This window comes from Maniola jurtina, chromosome 14, assembly GCF_905333055.1.
Source record: "Maniola jurtina chromosome 14, ilManJurt1.1, whole genome shotgun sequence".
NCBI classification, from domain to species: Eukaryota; Metazoa; Arthropoda; class Insecta; order Lepidoptera; family Nymphalidae; genus Maniola; species Maniola jurtina.
The window spans coordinates 12,080,992-12,107,090 of record NC_060042.1 but is presented as its reverse complement, the minus strand read 5'-3'; the positions used below and the strand labels follow the sequence as shown (position 1 = coordinate 12,107,090).

The 26,099-nt window shown below is 36.3% G+C and overlaps 2 protein-coding genes across 4 annotated transcripts in view; both read right to left on the bottom strand.

The window, feature by feature from the left end:
- The window catches only part of LOC123871825 (axin), a 95,199-nt gene extending 78,357 nt beyond the window's left edge, over positions 1–16,842 (bottom strand). The window contains exon 1 of the mRNA XM_045915813.1: positions 16,626–16,842. The gene's annotated coding sequence lies outside the window, so the exon portion shown is untranslated. The remainder of the gene's footprint in view (positions 1–16,625) is intronic.
- A 4,342-nt stretch (positions 16,843–21,184) lies between these two features.
- The window catches only part of LOC123871818 (TATA-binding protein-associated factor 172), a 30,834-nt gene continuing 25,919 nt past the window's right edge, over positions 21,185–26,099 (bottom strand). For all 3 annotated transcript variants that reach the window (XM_045915798.1, XM_045915797.1, XM_045915799.1), the window contains 8 exons: positions 25,783–25,963; positions 25,345–25,640; positions 24,959–25,132; positions 24,246–24,419; positions 23,528–23,676; positions 22,556–22,814; positions 22,073–22,248; positions 21,185–21,894 (listed from right to left, as the gene is read on the bottom strand). In XM_045915798.1, coding sequence (XP_045771754.1) covers positions 21,645–21,894; positions 22,073–22,248; positions 22,556–22,814; positions 23,528–23,676; positions 24,246–24,419; positions 24,959–25,132; positions 25,345–25,640; positions 25,783–25,963 — 1,659 coding nt within the window. In that variant the 3' untranslated portion in view covers positions 21,185–21,644. The remainder of the gene's footprint in view (positions 21,895–22,072; positions 22,249–22,555; positions 22,815–23,527; positions 23,677–24,245; positions 24,420–24,958; positions 25,133–25,344; positions 25,641–25,782; positions 25,964–26,099) is intronic.

The following is a 26,099-nucleotide window of genomic DNA, read 5'->3' as shown; positions in this document are numbered from 1 at the left end:
CTGGGTTACTTTATTGTAATATATAACATTGCGTATCTATAAAAAATATGTGTACAAGTTAAATATTGTTTTATATACTACTAGAGGATCCCTGCGGCTTCGCCTGCGTTGATTTCGGTTTTTTTGAATCCCGTAGGAACTCTTCATTTTTCCGGGATAAAAAGTAGCCTATGTCCTTCTCCGGGATGTATCCCAAGTCTGTACCAAATTTCATTAAAATCGGTTCAGTGGTTGGGCCGTGAAAACGTAGCAGACAGACAGACACACTTTCGCATTTATAATATTAGTATGGATTTTAATGCACACTGTTGCCAAGTTACTATCATTAGTTAGTAAACAGTCACTGATAAAAAAAAACAACAATATTATAATGTACTTTTATTGTTTTGTCAACAACGAGAAATAATGAATGAGATCTATTTACAATCATGCTAATAGGTGTCTTTTTCAACCTGTATGCTTATTATAGTAGGAGATTTAACATTTCACCAACTTTCATAGAATGAGATCACACACACACAGTAACATTAAATTAAAATGGGCCTAAACAACCTTGACTTAAGGTCCTAAATTCAATTACACCGATTTTAATTTCTGGTTCTGTCTGACTGGCTATACATGAATGGATTAATTTGAGCTATAAAACAAGGCGGTTAAGGTCTATTTTACGTTAACGTTCTCATTATAAACCCCTACCTGCCAGTTTTGGTCATTACTGTGGTGACCATTACATTTGGCCTTGAAAGAAGATACTTCACATGGATAAAAGATTATAGCATGGACAAGTCCAAGTTTCTGAAATTTTCACTTATTGATAATGATAATACTGTCATTCCTAATTACTTACATTTATAGGTAAATCTTATATTTTCTATATCTTATTGCTATTATAGATGCTGAGATTATAGAAATTACACTCAACTGAAATTCAATGAAAATATAGTTAGCACGGACATTACACAAGTAACTATTTATTGCATTTCACTAATTACCGAGATCGTAAAATCCTATTTTTTTCATATTATCAAAACGTTTACAGTAAAAAAATATCACACGCGCTAGGCGTGCAAAAACACCTGAAAGAGATTATATGCACCTGCAGCCATAACAGGATAACATTAAAATATATTTCGTGTTGTATAAAAAGCTGTTTTGTTTATAATCCTTGTTTTTGTTTATTCAATATGGTTACAGTCAAACCGGCCCGCTCGGAGCTAATAGCCATAAAAGTTAACTAATTAGGTGAAATATTCCAAAAAAGCATAAGTAGGTATGTACACATTCAATACGCTAACTTAACTGTTTACGTTAAGGTTCAAAGTCAAAGCGCTGGAGAAATGTTTTTATATGATACTGAACAAAGTCAAGACAGAGATTAAAATATTTTATAGCTTTTTTGTTATATTCAGATTCGGGCCATTGATTCAAATTTTAAATTTGTAGTAATTATTTTCTCTAATTCAGAAGCTGAGCTCTTTTTCTGGATGCCTATCATTAGGCATCCAGAAAAAGAGGTCATTACCTTTTCGCTAAAAGACAATTTTACGTTGACTGACATGAAAGCAAAGTGCCTAGTAAGCCAATAGACAATTCAGCTAGATGACATCAAAGCAGATTACCCAGTCAGCAGAGAGTCAACTTAGCTGTACGCCATAAAAACAGAATGCACAAGTAGCAAAACGTCTGGAATTGTGAATAGTTTGTATGATTAGAACACCTCATTAGCCAGACGTCAAATTACATAGTTGGATGACATAAACGCTGAATGAGATAGTATCTAAAACGTCTGGAAAAGTAAATAGTCTAAATGGTCTGTTGCTTGCTCCCTTTTTAATTTTTAACCAACTTCCAAAAAGAAGGTGGTTCTCAATTCAGCCTGTTTTTTTACCCCATTGCGGCAAAGCCTAAAGGAAGAGTTATGATTTTAGCAGTCTGTATATGTATGTGTGTGTGTTTGTATCCAGATTCTGTGTGTTCCACCGTAGCGCCGAAACTACTGGGCTGATTTTGATGAATGAGGTGTAAATCCGGGTAACATAGGCTACATTTTATACGAAAAAAATTGACCTAACGGATGTAATATGAAAAAAGTGGGGGTGAAAAGGTACTACCACTAACTAACAATTGTGCCAGGACTGGTCCTGATGGCATTTTGAAGTTTGAAAAGGTGCAGTTGGTTCTCTATATAACGTAGACCCGCACTAAGACAGGATTTTGAGAAATTTGATCTGTAAATTGACCAAATTATCATACAACAATACTACTTCTCACGAACCTATAAAAGCTACGAACAAACGATTTCAGTAGTTACATTTTATTACTGTTCTTACCTTTCGATTCAAAACAAGAAAAATTGATACACTGATTTGGCATTCCAAAACGAAGCAACTCTCGTCCTAATAACAATTTAATGTATACTTTAAGAATAACTGCATAAGGTAAGTTTTACAACGAATATTTTAACATCGATATTTTAATGTTAGTATACGTGAGTGAGAACACAAAAGCCACAAAGATCCTTTGTATTGACAAAGGCAAACACAATAGGATCTTTCATTTCTTGTAAATTGAACTAGTTTTATGAGAAAAAGTATTAAGTACGTATGAAATTTTGTTTTGCACATTTTCAACTTTTAAGCTGTGACAATAAGGTCTAAGTTGAAGGAATATTTAATAGTATGATTATTTTTTTGATCTATAAAACATTTATGACACTGCAATTTTTAGTCAAACTTATTATTGACTACTTAGTGACGTATATACATAAAAAAACCAGCCAAGTGCGAGTCAGACTCGCGCACCAAGTTTCCGTATCCGTACTCAGGTATTTTTCCGACATTTTGCAAGATAAATCAAAAACTATTATGCTTAAAAATAAATTAAAATCAGTTTTAGAATGTTCAGGTAAAACCCTTTTATATGATACCCCACTTGGTATAGTTATCTTACTTTGAAAATTGAAACACATTGTTTTTTAATGAACCCATAAATTCATGGTTTTTGCCAAATTTCATGATTCTAGGTCAACGGGAAGTACCCTATAGGTTTTCCTGACAGACACAACACACACGGACAAAACAGACTGACAGGCGGACAGATAGACAGACATACAGTTAGATAGACGGACAAACAGACAGCAAATTGATCCTATAAGCGTTCCGCTTTTCTTTTTGAGGTACGGAACCCTAATAAATGATATCATTGCATAGCAAGTGAAGAAACTAAAAATTATAACACCTTAGATAAACATCTCGGACTTGAAAGTGGATGTCATTTTCATAATAATCATGATCATCATCATCATCATTATGAGCCCGTGGATGTCCACTGTTGGACATGGGCCTTCCCTAAAGAGCGCCAGCCGCTTTATATCATCAGTCCATCGTGCTGGAGGACGTCCTACACTACGCTTGCTTATACGCGGTCTCCTCTCATCCTATTTTCATAATAATTAGTACTTTCCCCTAAAAACCTTTAAATTGATATCAATAAAGTTTTTTTTCCATCTTATCTTCTAATACTTATGCATTTTACAAGTTTGGTTTTTGATCTTTGAGCTACCGGGATAGAGCACTCAGATTAATTAATTTTTATTTTCAAATTGTAAGTCCTGGTCTATAATGACCTAATATTAGCTTCACTACACTGCAATGTACTGTTTACTGCATTCTTTTTAAAATAATTACTTTTTTAATGTAATAAATGCACAATATAAACTTATCTTAAAATCTAGAAAAATCCTAAATAAAAATACTTTATAACATAGTACTGAATTTACTACTCTATGGCATTCTGTACAATTACAGTATGACAAAATGCTTATGAAACCCGAAACAGGTCCTGCCGCGCTGAGGCGACGGGTATGACTGACAAGATAACGTAATTACGGCCCATAATACTCAACAATAGGGTCGAAAATTCTTTGTACTCGCTCTGTACGCGATTTGAACAGAATAAGCGAGGAAGCGTGAAATCAAATAATTTAGAATATAATTTGAAATATAGCACTTACTGTGAAATGATCGGACCGAATTATTTATTTGATTGTTTTACACCTATGGTGAAAGTTACGTCTTTAAGAGCTTTGTCATTAAAGAGAAAAACCCAAAAGTCTAAGGTTTTAGACCAAACTTCTGATTTTTTTTCTATCGAGGAAAGTTTGTCCAATCATGTTTTAATCGGACCAAATCCAAGGGGATATAATGAAAAATATTATATATTAATTTCAAATTTTTCGATCCATGCGTTCCTAACTTAATTCCATTTTAGTAAACTTTAGTATCGACGAAAACGGAGACCGCCGCGTTAATTAAAACGAACTCGTTGAATCTCGGCAAACAAACTACTGACAATACATTTAGTACATTGGGGTTTAATATTCAATTTATCTGTAATAAATAAGTTATTGTTTATATTATACATTGTTATAAAAAACATACAATTTTTGACAAATAACAACTTGCTTTAATATTATCAACAGATTACAGATAGATTGAATATTTTTAAAGTGTCTATTAAAGAAGAATTGATATCAGCCCGATTCTTTTGATTTTCTGTGAGGGAGTTAAGTGCTAGAATATTAAATTGTTGTCACACTTTTCGCAATCCCCTTTACAACGAATGAATATAACGAACTCAACTCGCCATAGCTTTTACTTCCTCAAAGTAACATTTTGAGCAAAACCCTCATATCTCATATCAGTTTGTCACATATTGCTGTAGAGTGTGGAATCAGGGCGGCTGGCGAGATGTTCTAAAGTGCTCGTTATCACACTCTCAGCGCCCGCGGGCTGTTCCTCTTTGACACCACCTTAACACATTTCAAGAGGTTTGATACTATCACACCCTCCGCGGGTGCAATGTTATCGTCAAACATATCGAAATTCTTTCCTTGATTGAAAACACGATTTTCAGTTTAAAAACCGACCAAGTGCGAGTCAAACTCGCGCACCGAGGGTTCCGCACTCGGATATTTTTTGCAACATTTTGCACGATAAACCAAAAACTACTATGCATAAAAATAAATAAAAATCTGTTTTAGAATGTACAGGAATGTTCATATTATGATACCTCACTTGGTATAGTTATCTTACTTTGAAAATACATACTAATTATTTGTTCACGAACAGAACACATTTTTGTTTTTGTGGTGTAACCACAAAACGGTTCTTTACTTGCGCTTTAAGACCAACCTACCTGCCAAATTTCAATGTTGTTCTTTGTCAACCATACAATTTTCTTGCATTGCTAAAAACAACATTGTTAAGTAACTAATCCGCAGATTTAGATACACAGATCGATTAATTATAATATGTTAATTTGGGTTGTACAGTATTGAGTATACATATATCAAACACAATCTTCCTTTTCCAGCTTTAAAAGTAACATTTTAAGCAAAATCCTCAAATCAGGTGTCACATATTGCTATGAAATCAGCGCAGATGGCAAGATTTTCTAAAGTGCTCGTTATCTTTGCACGCGCGGGCTCTTCGACTTTGACACCACCTTTACACATAACGATACTTTCAGTTTCAAGTGCTGATGTGAGAACCCCTAGACAACAAAGTTTGGCTCAGTATTAGACTTGGATATTCTAAAATGCCTACTTCTAAGTTCAGTTTTAGAGAACTTAAATTTATTATAACACTTTTAAAATTCAAAAAAAAATTTTTTTTTTTGGTAAGTTAACAAACATCTGTAGGAGGTTGGAGCCTTCTTTTAGAGGTAGGAGAACTACCTGTGTCAGAAGACACTGCTTTTCCATGACAATACAGTATTATCCTGTGTGTGTGTGTGTGTGTGTGTAGACTGCCCAAAAAAGGGGTAAAATGTTTTCAGGGTTCACGTATGTATGTAAGTATGTGAGTTTCCTTATACAGTCCTCCATATCTTCTAAATGCCTAAAGAGATTGGGGTGCATGGGGTATCGTTAGACTCTTTACATACATCCCGATTCCCGAATAACACTGGTGACAACATTTTTTTGAAAAATTCTATGACGGCTGTTTTTAACCCCCGACCCAAAAAGAGGGGTGTTATAAGTTTGACGAGTGTATCTGTGTATCTGTGTATCTGTGTCTCTGTGTATCTGTGTATCTGTCTGTGGCATCGTAGCGCCTAAACGAATGAACCGATTTTAATTTAGTTTTTTTTGTTTGAAAGGTGGCTTGATCGAGAGTGTTCGTAGTGTTAATCTAAAAAAATTGGTTCAGCCGTTTAAGAGTTATCAGCTCTTTTCTAGTTTTCTTGTAGAAAAGAAGGTTAGATAACCGTTAGGTTCATAATATTATGTCAATAGACAAATGTCAAGCTGTCAAGATGGACGTTGCCTAAATACATAATTATTTATTTGAAAATGATGTTTTGGAAAATTCAGATACTTTGGATCGTCGGGGGTGTTATAAATTTTTAATTTACACTTGTTTCATTACAACTTGTTAATTTTTAAATTCAGACTTGTTCATCATATTGGCGGAAGGGTAGCTTAGATAATAATTAGCAAGCTAAAATGGCAGTGGACGACCATCGCTTTTTTGGCAGGGCATGCCTCATGCCTGCCGCAGAACCTCAAGAAGTATCATACAAAGAACACCTTCGGATTTATTATACAAGTAAGTACTCAAATGTACCATACAAAGTTTTAGAGATATTTGACATTTTGATATAATTTCGTTTGTCTAGAAAGTTATGAAATTGGCTTAAATCGTTATTAGACAAGTTGTACTCAACCGAGCGACGATTGAGGTTGTTTCGGTTAAATGCTTTGAAGATAAAATATATTCTATTAGAACTTATATGAAAGTTCTTGGTTTTACACCACATCCACTTCACAAATTATATTACATACATAATTTGGCAGGTAGGTAAGTCTTATAGCACAGGTAAAGGGAAAATCAAAAACCGAGAATTTGTAGTAAGTCACAAAAAAAAATTAAAATGTGTTCACGAAAAAATTAATTAACTTTCAGTGTTCAGAAAATACACAAAAGTGTTAGGTGCGTTTATCTTGTACGAAGTAAACCGGTCAAGTGCGAGTGCGACTCGCCTTTGATTGGTTTTTTTTAACCCCCGACCCAAAAAGAGGGGTGTATCTGTCTGTGGCATAGTCGCTCCTAAACTATTGAACCGATTTTAATTTAGTTTTTTTTTGTTTGAAAGGGGGCTTGATCGACAGTGTTCTTATCTATAATCCAAGAAAATCGGTTCAGCCGTTTGAAAGTTATCAGCTCTTTTCTAGTTACTGTAACCTTCACTCGTCGAGGGTGTTATAAATTTTTAATTTACACTTGTATTTGAATTTTTCTTTGACGATTTCTGCCAATCGAATTTTGATATCTAGCTCATTATTTGAAAAGTGTAGTAGCAATCAAGTTGCAGTAATTAGCGTGTCCAGTGTCTTGTGACAAGATGGCGACGCCTGATGCCATTGGCAACGGTCGCCACTTGCAAGTCGCAGCTAATGAAGTTTGTGACTGAACACTGTAATTGCAACCATTGATGGGTTGCAAGCAATGTTGCAGAATTGTTGCTACTAACTTCTTATAGACATTGAACAATTTCCAAGAGAAATCAACAAAATCGAAGCAAGAAATCTACAATCTATACTAATAAATAAAATTGAAGTGTCTGTCTGTAATTTCGAAATAACTACCTCATATTAAGCTCATAGGGTTATTTGAACGATACCATAACTGAATCACCCGGTTTTAAAATTTTTGTCTGTCTGTCTGTCGTCTGTTTGAAAAGGCTAATCTTTGGAACGGCTGAACCGATTTTGACGGGATTTTCACAGACAAATAGAGGATTGACCAGGGTGTAACATAGGCTACTTTTTTAACCGACTTTTAAAAAGGGAGTTGTGTTTTTCTACCTATGTACACCGAAATCTCCGAGATTTCTGAACCGTTTTGCGTGATTTCTTTTTTAATCTATAGAGGAACTTTGCGACATTGTTTCATACAAAATTTGGATTCCAACTCCTCAATCCTGATGCTGCAGGGGATCTGACCAATCCACGCGGGCGAAGCTGCGGGCATCAGCTAGTATTTTATAAAATGTAAACAAAGAAGACTTTGGTGCTGAAACTTGCTTTTTAGATTTCAGTACCCGAAGGAAACCAACAAGCCTCTATTACTAAGCCTTATCTGTCCGTCCGTCTGTCTGTTAGCGGACTGTATCGTATCTTATGAACCGTAACAGGTAGAGTTGAAATTTTCAGTGTGCATTTCTATTGCCACTATAACAATAAATAATAAAAAAAAATTAAAATGGCCGCTAAGAAAATAAAAAAAGTTAAAAGTGTTATTTCTTGTACGATGGTGCGGAATTCTCCGTGTGCGAGTCCGAATCGCACTTGGCCGTTTTTTTAATTCTCAAAACGTAAACGCTACTGTTCGATTTTCAAACCACTCGATGATGCTTCAAAGATTGAAAGATAACAACTTTGGAACTCACAAAATGATCGGCTAAAAATTAACCGTGTTTTTTTTTTTAATTCACTATAGGTAAGCGCTTGACCACAATCACACCTGATGGAAAGAGATGATGTGGTCTAAGATGGGACGCGTTTACCTAGAAGGTGCCTATTCACTCTTGTTTTAAAGATACCCGGATTGTAATTGGTAGGAAACACAGATCGCGGAAGCGGACGTGTTTGCCGATCGCATATCAACAAACAATTGTCCACGTAGATTCGATATCAAGTACTCTGTACCGTGTAGTGTATAAAGGAGTTAGGAGCGTTTCCGTACGACATACAGGTCTACGCCTCAAGTGACACTAGACATCGGTCTCAAAGGCAAGTGTTTGCCCCTTTGTCTTACCAGACAATTAGTGCAGTCCGTTCGTTTAATTCTATCGGTCGATTAGTAGAGGACCAGGTGGCCATTAATTGTGAAGCCAATTTGCGCGTCCCATCTCGGGCGCCAGTTTCGTTTGATCGTATTTCATCAGAGATATTTTACCTAACAGCTAGAGGGGTTATTGGTAACACTTTCATAGCGATATTTCGCTATTCCTCTGTGTTTATTAAAAATATGCTCCTGAAATAAAAAACATATTTCACAATCCGGTGTTCAACAACTATTCAAATCGGTATATTTTTATCAAACGTCAAAACAAGCGCTTAGTATGCGAGCTTCTATGAAATACTGTCATGTGACGTCACAATGATTTGACGCGCTTATTTTAGTTTAATCGGTAATTTAAAATGGTTATTACATTTGAAACTAATAAAGGTGGTAGATTGTATGTATTTCGAAAGACCGTCTATTAATAATTGCTAAGAAATAATTTATTTTTGACATAGGCAAATACTGTGTTAAACTCACAGGTCATAGAGATTCAGACGGCGCAAGACCATAACTTGTGGACTGCGGAAGTCCCTACAAGAGAGCTATGTCCAGCATTGAACGTTTATCGGTTGATGATGATAATTGATAAGCTATTGGATTTATCAAACAAATGGATCTATCGATCAATAGCTGGCCATTAATTGTAAAGCCAATTTGCCAGTCCCAGCTTGGGCGCCAATTCGTTTCGTTTGATCACTTTTCATAGTTATTACAAACTAGAGGATGCCCGCGACTTCGTCCGCGTGGATTTAGGTTTTTAAAGATCCCGTGGGAACTGTTTGATTTTACGGGATAAAAAATTGCCAATGTCAATTACAGGGACGCAAGTTATCTCGGTACATTTCATACAAATCGGTCAAGCAGATGAGCTTTTAGGAATCCCGCGGGAACTGTTTGTTTTTCCGTGATAAAAAGTAGCCTATGTCCTTCCCCGGAATGTATCCTAAGTCTGTACACAATTTCGTTAAAATCGGTTCAGCGGTTGAGCCGTGAAAGCGTAGCAGACAGACAGACAGACAGACAGACAGACACACTTTCGCATTTATAATATTAGTATGGATGGTGTTCTCACGAATACTTGCGAATGTAATACGACTGAAATTGAAACGAGAGCTTGCTTAAGCATTGGTCAAAGGATTCGAAGTTTTTAATTAATTTAAACTTATCGAGTGCTTGGGTTGTTTGGGCAAGGAATTTTGGTGTTTAAAAGTACCGTCAATGTTTTGCTCGGTAACTTTTTTCTATTACAAAGATGCAAAAAGACAAAATTGCATTCGCTTAAGCGGTTTCTAGCTAAAATAATTCCCGAAGCTTTCTAAGCGGTCTGAATTAAGTTTTTTTTTACTTATCATCATACAAATCAATTTAACAAGACGTCTGCAAAGTTTTTAGAGAAGGAAACAGAAATAGACGTATATTTCTTTTTTTAGGCTAATCGCACTTTGGTTGCATTTCCGTACGAATTTGACTCGAACGAAAATGCATCCAAATGAATGGTATTTGACCATGTTCCCACTATTTCACATGGGGTCTGTTTATTCTAAACCAATTTGACAGGCTGCAAGTTTTGGAAGCATAATTTATCAGAAAGTTACATACGTAGAGATAGGTATAACTCGCCCGCATTTGCTGATCATATTACTTTACTACCGATATATGCATTAGCGAAACTCTTTTCTGAGACATCGCGAAAAGTTTGTGTTTACCTCAGATCAGGACTCTGAAGCGACGAAAGAGTTTGGTAACTAGATGAATTACGGGAGGGTGCCCGCATATCGGTTCCGCATCAACTTTTGTATTAGTTGATTAGAAAAATTTATACTAAAATAGCTCGGAAGAGCAGGAGAACTACTGCTTTTTATAAATGCTAGCCTATAATCCTGATGCGAATTTTTCATATTCATAGTTATGTTCGTAGTGCACTTCAAAAATATGTAGTTTGGATGTCATTTGAATACCAATCCAACTGAATGAAATTTTGGTAACGCGTTCTAGAAACTAATAGAAAGAGAGCCCGCGAGGGCCAGACCAGACCTTCGTTATTTTATAAAAGCTGAAAATTTCTTTACGTATTGCCCCCAACACAGCGAATACGAAATTCGGATTATGGTGGTTTTGGGAGATAACAAAGGTAATAAAGGTATAAAGTCAATTTTTTTTTTCTTCGGAATAGTTAGAAGTCGCTTCATGAATTGCCAGAGACTTAGTGTCGTGGCAACCCCCTGCCAGACGCCCTTAAATTGTTAAAGTTTAAGGGTGCGGGCTCTCAGTCCACTCCATCTGTTTCTGTGGTTTACCTAATTTTCGGCACACCCACTGACCAATCACGATCATAGTGCGTCTTTTTCACTTCCATACAATTGTGCAAGAGAGAGCGCCCTATGTTAGCTCGATTTCCTTAGCAGGGTATGTGGAGGCTGCCAAAGAAGCCTACTTATCTATGAAACCTATAAACAAATCGTCCACATGGTCTGGCCCAATAGAAGCTGGATTTTTTCTCCATAAACGCGTAATTCATATCACTTGTGCTTTACAATTTACAACTAAAAGCTTTTGCCTACATAACGTAAACTATTTGCTTAACGAGTTTGTTGAGTTGTCGTTACATTATGCGAGCGATGCGAGATCTTTTCAATTCTGCACAACGCGACGTTTTTGTTCGAGTGTTGATTTTCCCATTACGTAGATTACGTGGTCAGTTTAAAAAGAAATATCTTTAACATTTTAGGGGCGATTATTCAGTCGAGTTTTTTTAAATTAAATAACACTCAATACAATAATATGAGGAATAAAACTCTCATAAATAAGCTCAGTCACTCAATGGGCGATGGAGAGAGCTTATAGAAAACTCGAGAGATTCAAGATTTTTCTTTTAACTTATAGGCTTGGCTGCAATCAGACCAGCTAGCAAATGATGATGCAGACTAAGATGGAGAGCGCTTGTCTAGAAGATGCCTATTCACTCTTCACATGATGGTACTTATATTAACAGTTGAGGGGAAAACTAATGCCGAACGGAATATTTTCATTCGTAATTACTTGCTACCAGCGATTTATTTTGTACCATAGTTAATATTTCCATTACGTAAATTGTGCGGTCGGCGGTAGCTTAACATAAAAATTACTACATTCCATACAAGTATTTTTTTTAAATCTAAATTGTACGAGTTGATTTAAATAGATTTGGAATGAATAAGCTATACAAAATCGGAGCAGATAGTGGTCAATTGGTAGATTCATTACCAACCGATGGACCTTGACGCCATTTTTTTATAGATTCAAGTAAAATCTTCAATACCTACCTAATTGGGTAGGTAATAAAGATTTTGCCTACTCGATTGGATAGGTAATGAACCTCTGTGGCAGCTGACAACGCATATCAATCGATTGAGATGGTTAAGCTGTAAGCAACGTTTCCCTAAATCGGTAACTGAATGGATGACCGGACATTTGATATTTATTCAGATCCTACCATTGCTCACTTTTTCATTATCAAATTATTATAATATCCATATCTCTAATCTTTATGGAGATTGGTTGCCCTAGCCAAAATTTGGTCGGGACTCGGGAGGGAGACCTCATTACTGTGACGTCGTATGGACACCGTACAGTGCTGTTCCCGTCATACTTTGTCTGTTTTTAAATCCTACCATAGAGTCTAATAATTCGAGAGGTCTTAAACCTTTTGCATACAGTCACAGACTGGTACTCAGACAAGATAATTCGTGCATTGTAAAAAAACGTAAGCTCGGCTCTTTTCGAGCCCGTTCCGTCCCGCAAGGCAGGACAGTAAGTCCCACTTAGACACAAAGATAGGAATCCTACTCTGCTCTGTGATCGTCCCCTTTGCGATCCAACTCCTTTGTGTCATTATTGAAACGTCCTAACAGTTGCCACTGGCTTTTAATTATTATTTTTCTCGAGATTTTTTCTTGTGATTACAAACAATATATTGAATAAAATGTTATAACTGAAACAGCATATCTAATAATAATTAGCTTGATCCAATCTAATAATAATATAGTTGGGTCCAACCCACCCTGTTCCTAGTGGGAGCCATTTTACCGTATTTGTTATTCAATGATTTTTTTTTTTCTTCCGTTACTTTAGTTTTCTGTTGTTTCTGTTATTTTATTTCTCTTTTGTTTCTGTTATTTATTTATTTTGTTGTTTTTGTTATTGTATTATTTGTTGTTTCTGCTATTTTATTTTTGTTATTTTAGTTTTGTGAATATTTTTTTTAAATAGGGTAAACAGAAAGGATCCAATATATTCTTGAGAACATGTCTAATAAATACATGGCTATTGGAAACCAAAAGTTAAAGACGAAAATGCTAATTATGATCATTAACATTCAAAGGGTATGACAGTATGTTACAATATCACACGACCATGTGAAGTACCTTAGTTGTTCGTATGACAATAAAACCTTTATTACGAATCGTAAAGGGGTTATTTTTTAGATAGCATTTAGCAGGTTGGAGGGTCGCTTACGGCGTTGTGGCCCGCGCCGGCGGTATTAGCGCAATGTCGCATCTTCAGAGGGCGGCGAGATCAAAGGAGAGGTACACAGCAACCGCTCCCATTGATGTCGCTCACAAAGGGAATTGATTGTTGCAAACCTCTTTTTAAAAAAACCTAGATATAAAGAGAAAGGATCGATCACACATCTGCCTTTTGAAGGGCTTTCTCGAGATCTAGTTTGGAATTAGTTTAATATTGGCAATCCATTTCCATACTGTATCCATATTATTATAAATGCGAAAGTGTGTCTGTTTGCCTGCCCGCTATCTTTTCACCCTTATTATCGATTTTGGCGAAATTAGGTACGAAGATAGCTTGCATCCCGGGGATTGACATATCACATAGACTATTTCTTTTCCTGGAAAATCAAAGTTCCCACGGGATTTCCAAAAAACCTAAGTCCCCGCGGACGAAGTCGCGGACATCATCTACTTAGTTGCATGTATCTTATTATTCATAGATTCACTTACTTATAATGATTAACATTGCTATACTGATTAATTTTGGAATTTAGGCATACCTACCTACATACCTAATTATTTTATTATGTTCACAGCATAAACAAAGGTATAGGTTCAATGTACCTACTTAATGCTACTAATTAATACCTTTTATAAATGTAAAAGCTTGTTTGTTTGTAGTGTGCTGTGTGTTCTTCAATCATAATACAGCAAAGAACCTATGTGTTTTTTTAATGGAGTGGCATAGGCTACTTTTTATCATAGGGAAGTAATTTAATGCTCCCACAGGATGGAAACCAACAAACATACTTTCGCATTTATAATACAGGTAGGTTGCAGAGCCACAATAATATTATGTCAAAAAAGCTTCCGCAGGCGTATTAAATGGTCTATAAATGGGACGAGATGCGAATGGGACAAGTTTCGAATTGGACGAGATGCGAAAAGGACGAGATGCGGATGGGACGAGATGCGGATGGGACGAGATGCGAATGTGGGATGAGATGTGAATGGGATAATTTGCTCACAAACCATTCAGTATTATATAGTGATGCACCTAGGAGTTTACTCTTACCTAGGGGGACACTATAGGTACCTAGTATTTACCTAAATCGTAAATTCATAAAGGCCATCTGCTGACAATGCAGAATGCAGACATTTCAAAAAATCTGTAGCTCAAAAATCTAGCTATTGATCAGGTATTGGGTTTCGGTGATTCACTAGAGGCGCTCATTGTTTTTCGAACATGAGACATAGAATATAGCTATCATTAACTAATATATGTAGGTGTGTAGGTTCTGTAGATGCAAACAGTTTTGTACAAAGATTTCTACAAAATGGTTTGATCAAAATATAAGTGAATTAAAGAACTCAAAAAGATGATCAAACAATATTCAATGTTGGAGACTGAATAAATGTAACTACAGTCTTTTGATACTTAGTAAATAAATGTATCTAACTACAGTCTTTTTCTTCAGTATTCTTTGAACTCTACTGCAAGGTTTTCTTTGGTCATGCTTATTTTCTTGCAGGTTGTCAAGGTTTGATATAGGATTAGTGAATCTGTAATCAGCAAATATCAGTTGCATTTAGTAAAATATAGACTACTTATAGTTGCCCTACATACTAGGACAGCCGCTTTTAAACTTTGTTAAATCAATGCTAGTGACCAACTGGTTGTACTTTGGCCTTCCAATTTCCTCCGTGCCTCAGTGAGCATGTTAAGCTGTTAGTCCCGGTATTATCACTAACATCTCATAGCAATTTATAACCTAATTTCATCATGGTCAACTCCTTGCCGGCTTACTATAACTGAAAACTCTGTCAGAATGAGGAGGATTTGGCCATAGTCTACCACACAAGAACATTATGGATAACTCTCAGGCATGCTGACTTTCCTTCCCCATTAAAGTAATATTTAATTGCCTATAATGCACTGCTCCGAAAAGTTATGAGCCCTGTCCAGAATAAAACTCCCAACCTCTAACGAAAGATTGTTAACCACTATGCTATCATTGCTCTTTTAACCATAACTGAATTATGGTAAAGTAATATTTATTTGATGCAATGGCCTGATGCAGTGTCAAAGACTTTTTTAACTACTTTGTACATGATGAAAGCAAATAGGTACTTCAACTCAGTAAAGTCTTTTAAAATGAAGAATGAGGATAGGTCTAGAAAAAGGAAAAATATTTCTCTTTATGATGCTATAGTCAGCGAAAGGTTGAGATAGCAACTGGGTGCGGACGCCCCACACAACTGCCGCGCTAACCTGTTGTGGGTGACGTGAGGGTGAGAGGGGCGTCCCACCGCCTCATACCCTGATTGCCATCTCAACCTGTCGCGTACTGTAATACAATATATACAATAACCAAGACCAGACTTAAACAAAAAAATTGGTTGTCTGTAAAGTCGGTTTACTGACGATAGTTGAACGTGACAACAAAGGCCGATTGTGCTTCTTTGTCGCTCGTTCCGCGCTCTCGCTTGCACTTCAAGCCTTACATGGAACGCCTCAGAGCGAGGTAACGCCGCATGAGTCATGTTTTTTCGTGCGTGCAGCCGGCTCTATCGAATTATAAGACGTTGTCACGTCAAAAAATATGTCTAGTAGACAGATTTGAGAAGTACTTAGTAGATAGAATGGTTCATAAGTAGGTGACTATATCTGATTAATAATAACTATAGATGGTGTAGTGTTGATAAAGTTGGTCAATCTAACACCTCATATTTAATCTGTTGCACTTTTAAAACATAGATTCATTACCTACTTACATTTTTTAAATTATTATTTTAAGTACATAAATGAACCTAAGTAATTCAATAACCAACAACAAATTAGATTTAAGTTTAAAAGAGCAGCATTTTAATAGAGAGAAGGAGTAATTAATTCATAATGTATTTAAGAAATATTGTAAAAATAAACAAAATTTTATGAAGGATTATTTGCCCCCATTTTTTGAGGTTCAACTTATTTGACCATTAAGTAAACAACAGCAAAAAATAGATCGGAAAATACAAGTAAACAAGTGTTAAAATCTGAAAAATAATTACTATTACTAACTAAAATAACATAACTATTAAATACGAGATATTCTAAGCCAATTGATATTCGAGAGGACAAGACATAACCTTACACACAATTATTTTTAACTATTACCTGTTTAGGTGCATTCGTAACCAGCACAAATGCATATAATTACTAAGTTCAAGAGCGGTTAAACGTGCTTTAATGCGTAAAGTGTTAATTTTAGAAGTCATAATCTCGGAATAAGCTTCGCGTTCTTACCTCGTTGACACCTGAATTTTCAACAGATCGCGGAGTTCGTTACAACTTTTTACGCCAAACTTTTAACTTTCGATTAATTGCCCCCGCACTGATTCAATATCCAACACTTGAAGTCAGTCTTCGAAGAGTATTTTCACTTATAAACAAACATGAAACAAGAGTTTTATGTTGAAAACAAAAATTTATCCACACACGATTGACATCGCCTTCGCCATGGTGTTGATCGACTGTGACGCCATCTAGTGTCGGTTTAAAATAACTAATTGTTATTTCATTTTACGCAATTAATAGTTGATTAAAAAATTAAATACCAAAATATTTAAAGTTGGTCTTACTAAGGTTGACCTATTTAAACATCAATGTTCAAAACCATAAAAATTTACTAATTTTTTTTCTCTCTCGTCTGGCTTTACAAAGATTAGCCAATGTCAAGTTTGTAGTTATTTGTAAGTATGGACCCCGTCTGTACCGGCGCTCGCCGACACACGCAGTACGCACGGCACCCCCTTAGAGCGCTTTCCAGTCAGTTTTAACAAAAAAAAAACTCTCCAAAAAGGCAGAACACGCCTGCTAGCTAACACCAACACAGACGAAGTCCATTTACTGATTTACGTAGCTTGTTTATTAAAATCTAGACTAGAATGAAATAAAAAGTGCCGTTGATGAGATACTTTCTATCAGTCTATCTATGGCATATCACGTTATCCTTTTTATACCACAAACCAGCTTATATAGTGTGTTATCTATGCCACAAACCCAGAGCCGAAAAGCTAGTTGAAAAAAAAATTAACCACTGACCTCTACTATACAAGTAGACAAGTAGATACACTGGACTTGTGATTGCTGACCTGCAGTTTTTGTAACGAATCCTTAAGCTCATGAAGGTCTTGAATGTAGCGACCCTTCAAGGCAGTGCAGAGTGGAAAGACGGGGGAAATGGCGAACGAAGTGAGCCGGTGTCGAGTAGGATAGTATACCATACCTCAAAAATTTACGTTGTTTATTTGTCTATTTTATATTTACCGCTCTTTATAACTCTTTGGCTACTGTAGCCCACCCTTATTTAGTAGGTACATTTTAACCGATTTTAACAGACACTAATTTTTATACACGGAGATCTTTCTGTGGTGCTCCTTACCTCTACACTCAATAAAAAACACACGTTTTTACTTAACGACTTTATTATAGAAAAATACAGGCAGGTATACAAACAATATATGCTTCAGACTTAAATCGATAACATAAGATGAAGAAAGCTAACATAAAAAGTTATTCATAAACATATTAAAACAAACAAAAATGATAGGTACTACCTCAGGAAACTAAGTTACACTTAATCATCCGTATATTAAACAAAGATGATTAGTTGCTATTGTTGTCACACGTCTCAAATTAAAATAACTGGAAAACCCTAATATTATTAAATTTATAGAAATAAAATGTGTAGTCACACTATGTCGCTGAAATGTTAAATACACAATCTCTAAACTTAACTTGACAGGTCTTAATCTAGTGCTATCCTTTTCTGCATGGAGCATTATGATAGAGATGAAAATATATTAAGGGGCCTGTCATTGTAATTTAGAGATTGGCCACTATGGTTGGTGATTTTATTTATCAGTGAATTTCGTTGTATTTAATTGAGCAGGTACAAACATAAAATAAATCAAATTAAACAAAGAAAAGCACTACGCGTACACATACATTTATACACTGTAACTTATCTTCTACACCTACGAAAATGACTAAGCAATATGACTTCAACTTAACATTCTAGACTTCAATTTAAATAAACAAAAATCATTGGGGGAAAAGAAATATTTTAATTCGGTTGTACACAAATCTTTGATTGAATAGAGGGAGCTCTATCAGACAGGACTAAAATTAGACAGAGATATAAGTACAGTAGGTACCCGACAGGAAATATTACACGTCGACTTTTAGAAAGAGATAGCGGTTTCGTAGAGCGTTGTCTCTATCGTTGAGATCGACAAAACGTCACATAAGAATTAGTGACAGAGACAACGCTCTACGAAGCCGAAAGCTCTTTCTAAAGCTTGTATGTAGAGTATTTTCTTGCCAGCTATTGTATGTTTCGTTTTAGTCTGTTGTAAGTCTAAGCAAAATCTAAGTGTGCTCTAAAGATTTCAGCCTAGAAATACCCAGTTCTATCCTTTCCACAATTTACTTTTTTATTTTTAGTAACAATTTACTTAAAAGTACCTCATCTTGACCATTTAGTTTGGAGATTTCGTGTATAACCAAATAAGAACTATTGAGGTATTTCTTATATTAAGGAACTTAATATTATTACAGTTTATAGCAGAAACTATCATATTATTATGAGAGTTAATGAAAATAAATATTTTAAAATTATTTATAAACGGAAGTAAATAAGGATGTAAGTTAAATGAATTGAGTTTTGTCCTAGTTTAATTATACTTCTAGGAGCTTAGTTATTATATTATAAATACCTACAGTACACATTTTTTGAAACTGTAAATTGAAATAGCTGAGTAGAATACACAACGCACTAAGAAAACCTATTCATCGCGACTCCTACATCTGTACTCTATCCACGGAAAGAAGTTAATATGACGCTCTCTGTTACGTGATCCCATACAAATGACAGAGACAGAAATCAACCAATCACAAACATGTTTTCAATTCTTACAAATTACTTGAGACTGGCATAGTGCGTTATACACTGGTAATAGTCATAAATCAAAAGAAGATAATAAAGCAAGTAAGTCGCGACGGAAGCCTGATTCTGAGCCCAACTTTTTAAAGCATTCGCTTCTTCTTTCTTACTAATTTAATAAGAAAAGGACAGACAAATCTACTTTAATTTAGAATTGTCAAACCTAACTTTAATTAGGAGATAGTTCCGAGCCTGATGTCTAAATTTTAAGTGCTTAAATACTATGTCAAGACTGGCACCTAAGGTCATAAAGTTTGACAGTTTTATATTAAATTTGTCTGACCCCTTCTTATTGTATTGGTAAAAAAAAGATGCAAATACTCTTTTTAATTGCGCTCAGAATGTGTACCAATGTGGCTAATTCTGATGAACACAATCTTTAAATTGGCAGGTTAAAGCCACAAAGCGCTACTCAACTTTTTCAACGTTCGTAACACGTTATAATGTAAAGATTAATAATAATTTTAAAGGTACTACGTATATTAAAACGTATTAGGTTTGCTTCGTAGCTTTATTGTTTTAACTATTTTTTCTTTAAGCTTAGTGTTCATAGATATTTAATAAATAAAAAAATGATTTCATCATATGTTTCCTGTACACTATAATAACAATTTTTTTAGACGTAAATTATAACTGTAAGTATATAATTTGCAGAATTGTTTTATTTTTTTACAGGTATAATTTGTAAGGCAACTCTTCTAAAGCGTTTTCTGTAGATTCTAAAGCATTTATAAACAAAAAAGTCTAACTCTGTTGCACAGAATCTCAAACTGAAATGATAAGTTTAAATCTATTCCTATCCCTTTCATAATGCTTCCTGCTGAAAATGATGGCACTAGATTTAACTTAGTCAATTCGGAGATTTGTGTACAATAGAATTAGACACTACATTTATATATAAAATTCAAGATCATTACTATCCAAACATTAATTGACCTTTTGAAAGACTTATATTCCTTACAATTATGTTAAAAAAAAAGTGAAAATATATTACTTTGAAGAAAGTTTCTTTTATTGCTCCATCACAGTGTTATAAGCCTCTACTAAATAAAGCCTGAACATTCAATTAATATCTATTACATGTTTACTCGTAGCCAACAGAAAAAAAAAAAAACACATTTAACAGTGATTTTTTTATTTTGCGTTCGCGCCGCGCGCTGCGGATATGCCAACAAGGTTAACATAGCTATTGTTTTTTTTAATTTTTTTAATGAAAAAAAAAACACTTATTAATATGTCAAAACTTTAAGTTTCGAATTCGCGTTTAAAATCAAAGGATTACAGATAAATTAAAGTATTTTATATTTTGCTTCTATAAGGTAAGTGCGCACAAAAAAGGGAGCCCAATCGAAACAGGCAAATGACTGCACATTATTAAAAAAAAAAAACATCAGCCGGGTTTTTGTGATTTATTCCTTTGTCTATGATCTGCGTAAACCGCCATGCAACAACTTCAGATTGGTCTACTCGTTTTGCGATCACTTTACTACATTACATTACTACCACTTTTATAAGTCGCATCGGCAAAATTCTTTTGCGCGGAAAAACGCAACCTAACGCCGACTAAAACCAATAAAATACAGACCTTACTGCTTGACGTTAAGGTTTTAAACATAACAACAGAAACTGATGCTATCTCACTCATTATTCGTACAAAATGGCGCATTGGCAACAACCAATAGCGGGCGGACACGCGCTATGATTGGCCGATATTTTCACGCCATTCAAAAATAAGATTTCTGCGCAGGTACATCTATGGATGAATACTAAAAATCTATGGAAGGAAACGTCTGAAATAAACGTTTATTATTTATTTATTTAGATCGGTGTAACTTATAAAAGTGGTAGTTGTAACATGTTTCGCCTCACTGGCCATTTCACTTACACACTAAAATATTAATAATTGTACATCTACAAACATTAGGTAATATACCTACCGGGGATGACAAATATGTGACACTTGGAAAGATATTTTCGGCACAAAATGAGAGAAAAATATTCGAAAATTATCATGAATTTTAATGTAAATATTTCGAATACAATGTAGTGCAAAATCCGAATTAAATCAAGTACACAATATACTATTTTATACTTCTAAAAAAAAATGGAACACAATTAGAACACATGTATTCTAACAAAAAAAAAATTGTGGTTGGTAATAAGCTGATTCCCTGTCCTGTCGGAAAGATATAAGATTTGACTTAAGTAAGATCACTCAGATTTAAGTTTCAGTTAAAACGAGATGGCATAGATCCAGCGATATAACGTTGTCTCGTTTTAATATTGACTAAGTCAAAGTGCACTCTATAGATTTCAACCTAAGCTTTCATTTTCTTAAGGCTCTTGACAAACGTGCTCATATCGTATTCCTCCTCGTACTGCTTATCGTCCCACAAGTCTGGGAGGTTGCTTATCGCGGGTTTGGGGGGTTGCTGGTGCGACGTGGAGGGTCCGGCCGAGGCTGACGTTTGGAACAGGTCGAGAAGCTGGTCTGTGCCCATGGTCTCCATGGCCGCATTTTCACTGCTAATCACCGTGTTTGCCGTCATTAGCTTGAATTTTTGTAGTCTGGAAAGAAAATTTTCATTCAATATTTATTTTTGAAGCTGCAGAATTGATCCAGCGTCGGTTAAAATCATTTCTATCGAGTACACTAAGGTATATAAATGCGTTTAGTTATTCATAAACTAATCATTAGGCCCGGCCACATTGTGGCTACACGGTAAGATGATTTAGATCAACTCACCCCATAATCTTCTCCTCCAGAGTATCCCTGGTGATGAGACGGTAGACGTTGACGACTCGCTTCTGTCCGATGCGATGCGCGCGGTCCATGGCTTGCAGATCCTTCATGGGGTTCCAGTCGTGCTCTACGAAGATCACCGTGTCTGCGCCCGTCAGGTTCAGCCCTAGACCACCCACCTGGAAATAAACAAGGTTGTGTATTAATACAAATTTCGAAATCTCGACAGCACAGAATTCTCCAGTGCCCGGAAAACAAGAGGAAATTGTCACGATTGGTTGCGAATGGCGTCTGCCCGTATTTAGTTGATAAGTCGGCTTATTTCCCGATATTCGCCAGCTATGCCCCGCTTTTATATCATCATCATCGCGTGCCTTCTTCGAAACGAAGTTTGCCGCATATAATACGGCACGCTGCCGACTAGCCGCAAATACGTGACGGACGTCAATTGCCGCTGAAGCAGTCCTTCACAGCAGGTATACTCACAGCAGTGGTGAGCAGCAGCACGTCAATGGACACGTCGGTGTTGAAGCGCGTCACTATCGCGTGGCGCTGATGCGGCGGCACGCTGCCGTCCAGCCGCAAGTACGTGACTGACGGCAAGTGCTTCTGCAACAGGTCCTTCTCTACTATATCCAACATCTTCTTGAGCTGACAGAAGATTAACGCTCGGTGCTGGGAGACCACTGCAGCGGAGTCGCCGACTGTTGCCGATGTGCCAATGCCGCAGTCGAGTAGTAATTGTCTGAGTAAAAACAACAAATTAATTGCTATTCTGGGAACAAACAAATGTGTAGACGCGGGTCATCACATACAGAACTATGAGACACAGAAGTTCATACCATCGATGTATATGGATGGGCCCTTCGAAGATAAAAAAACGCGCTCAAAAAGTCAAGAGAATTTGCAACAGTCTCTTGACTTTGTCAATGACGATGACGTAAGATTCAAGCGTATTTTTGCGGACGGAATTGTATGGGAAAGGCTAATCCATATACATCGATGGTTCATACGAATAATAATTGTACAACCGACGAAGTAACTTACAACGCATTCACTAGACATCGCTACAGGGTCGTTGATATTTCGCTAAACAAGACACTCTTTTTTTTAGGGTTCCGTACCTCAAAAGGAACCCAGAAAGGATCATTTCGTTGTTTGTCTGTAGTGTCAAGAAAAGGGAATCAAAACCTATAACCTAAGCACTTCCCGTTGACCTAGAGCAAAGAAATTTGGCAGTAGGTAGCACAAATAAAGGAAAGGAATCCTAAAAACGTGAATTTGTCACAAAAAAAAAATAGTTTACTAAGTCACATATAGATGGCGCTGTCCGTTATTAACTTGCAGTGTTGCACATAAAAGCGTTATATTATCTTGTACGAAGCCGGACGGAAAAGCATTTCATTCGTTTTGTGTGAAAAAAAAGGATTTATCTATTTGTCTATCTATCAATCTTACTTGAGCGCAGGCAGTTTGGCGCCGTGTTCGATGTCGTCCAGGGAAGAGCTCTGAGAGGCCAGCTGCTTGGCGACGCGCATCGCCTCCGGGTGCTCCGGTACTAACACCAGTTTAGGATGGTTGCAAACGTTTTGTAAATAATGCAGAGCCTGAAAAGACATAACCATTTTAAACAAATCATTAAAAAAATATAGGACTGCTTTCTTGACCACACTGTCACAGACGCTAAGACACAATGGAGACGCAGAAGATAATATTATAGTGTAGTCATACCTGTACTGGATAACGTAATGTAATGGTTAAGTAATATCATGTGGTACGGTTTATCAATAGACATTTTCTTTCTTTCTTTTACAAACTCTTGCGCAAACACAGATACATTCTCACTTCTCAGTCAATGAGAATTGAGATAGCAATCCAAAGATAAATCAAAAGAAAATTTTGTTTTGCTTAAATACATTTCGCTTGTGAGGTTTCATTGAAAACTACTTTTGAAACAGAACACTAAATTATTTTTAATACATTCTACATATTCTGACTATTTGGGGGGCTACCGAATTCACTGTTTTTAGACCTCTAGACCTATCATAAAACGGCTTTATATCAAGAGCTGTTACTTATGTATAATTTCAGATATATCCTATACAAATAATTCTCGATATAAATCTACAAACTATAAATACATACTATAATTTTAAATTAGACTAGATATATTTACCTGGAACACATGGGTCCGGGAAGACTCGAGGTCCTGCGGCATGTGTTCGCGAGAGAAGTGCTCGTAGAGGCGCCGCTGTAGAGGGCTGAGGTCGCAGTAGTAGTCCTGTGTGATCTTTGGCGGCAACTCGCGTAATACATCCTCTTTCACGCGACGCAGGAGAAATGGAAGCACCTTAAAATAAAAAAACATACAGCAAACTAAGGTCGTAGACATAAAAGTCAATCCGTTTTTTCCCGGATTATTTTTATTTATTTTATTTTATTTATCAAGGAACGCTAACAATATACATATTTAACATTTTATATATACTAACTTACAAACTATTACATGACCGATATGTATATCAATAACTAGCGTCCACAACATTTATATAGTATAACAGGTAAACTTTATATTACAACAGACTTAACAGATATAATAGATACATACAAGTACTTAAATAATAGGTATATGAAACATAATTATGATTGTATAAGAATCGTTTTTAGTTAATAAATTGACCAAAATGCCCTTCAACCGTGCCAATAATTTCCTACAACCGTATTTACATGCTTACGAAACGAAAAAATCCAAAATATGAAAATTGTTTTGTGGATACAGTGTCTTGACTTCAAAATAACTAAATCAAAAAAAAATTTTTGGCCATTATGTACACTACAAGTATTATATATCAGACTTCTTCGCATAGTTACGTCAACAGCATGAGTTACCTGTCGATGCAGGGCTTCGCAAGCCAGAGCCCCGGCCTGAAGGTGGTGAGGCGGAGCGCGCGGGTCTCGCGCGGCTAAGATGGGCCTCGAGTATCGCGCAGTGAACTGCCGCTCGGTACCCAGCAGTCCTGGCATCAGGAAGTCGAACAGCGACCACAGCTCCAGGACGTTGTTCTGTTAATTTTGGAGAATAGAGTTTAACCGCAGTCCCAAAATGTTGCTCTGTTTTATTTTTCGGTACAAAAAGTGTCTATGTCCTTGGGATCTGCGGGCAGACCCACGCATTGGGGGGTATTTGGGGGGGGGTGTAATGTCTAGCAGTGGACGGCGATCGGTAGATAATTACGAGGAAGACTCAGTACCTAACAGAAGTTCCGGCTACTCACTTGAATGGGCGTCCCCGAGAGTATCAATCGATGGTTAGCAACAATCTGCTTGATGGCCTTGAAGGCTTTGGTCTTCCCGTTCTTTATGACGTGGCCTTCGTCCAACACGCAGTAGTTCCACTTGATACTGCTAAAGTAGTCTATGTCCTTCCGCACGATGTCGTACGAAGCTACGATGAGGTTGTAGAAGTGTACGTGAGAGCGCAGTCTTTCTCTTTCTGCGGGCGGACCCACGTATTGGAGGGGTTTGAGGAATTTGGTGGGTATGAATTTGTTCACTTCAAATACCCAATGACCTGAAAAAGAAATTAATTTTTTGATAAATTGTATGCAATACAACAGTTTTAAGACGTAAAACCTCTCTCTAAAAAAAAATAGTTTCAATAAACCAACACACTTTCGCATTTGTAAAATGGGTAGTGGTTCTTATGGGCTTACCAGTGAGCGTTGGAGGGCACACGACGAGAGAAGGCATAGCGGGGTCGCCTCGCAGTTTCCGCTCGTGGTGCGAGCCTGCCACTACCACGATGGATTGCAGCGTTTTGCCCAGACCCATGTCATCGCATAATACCCCATGAAGTTTGTATTCGTTTAGAAACCGAAGCCAGTTCACACCCGCCTGTAAAGGATGCAACAATATTACAATTTATAACCCCAAACAACCGGACAAGTGCGAGTCGGAGTCGCTACCAAAGGTTCCGTACCAGCGAACAAGATTACCACGTACTTTAAAAAAAAAATACGCCATTTTGAAT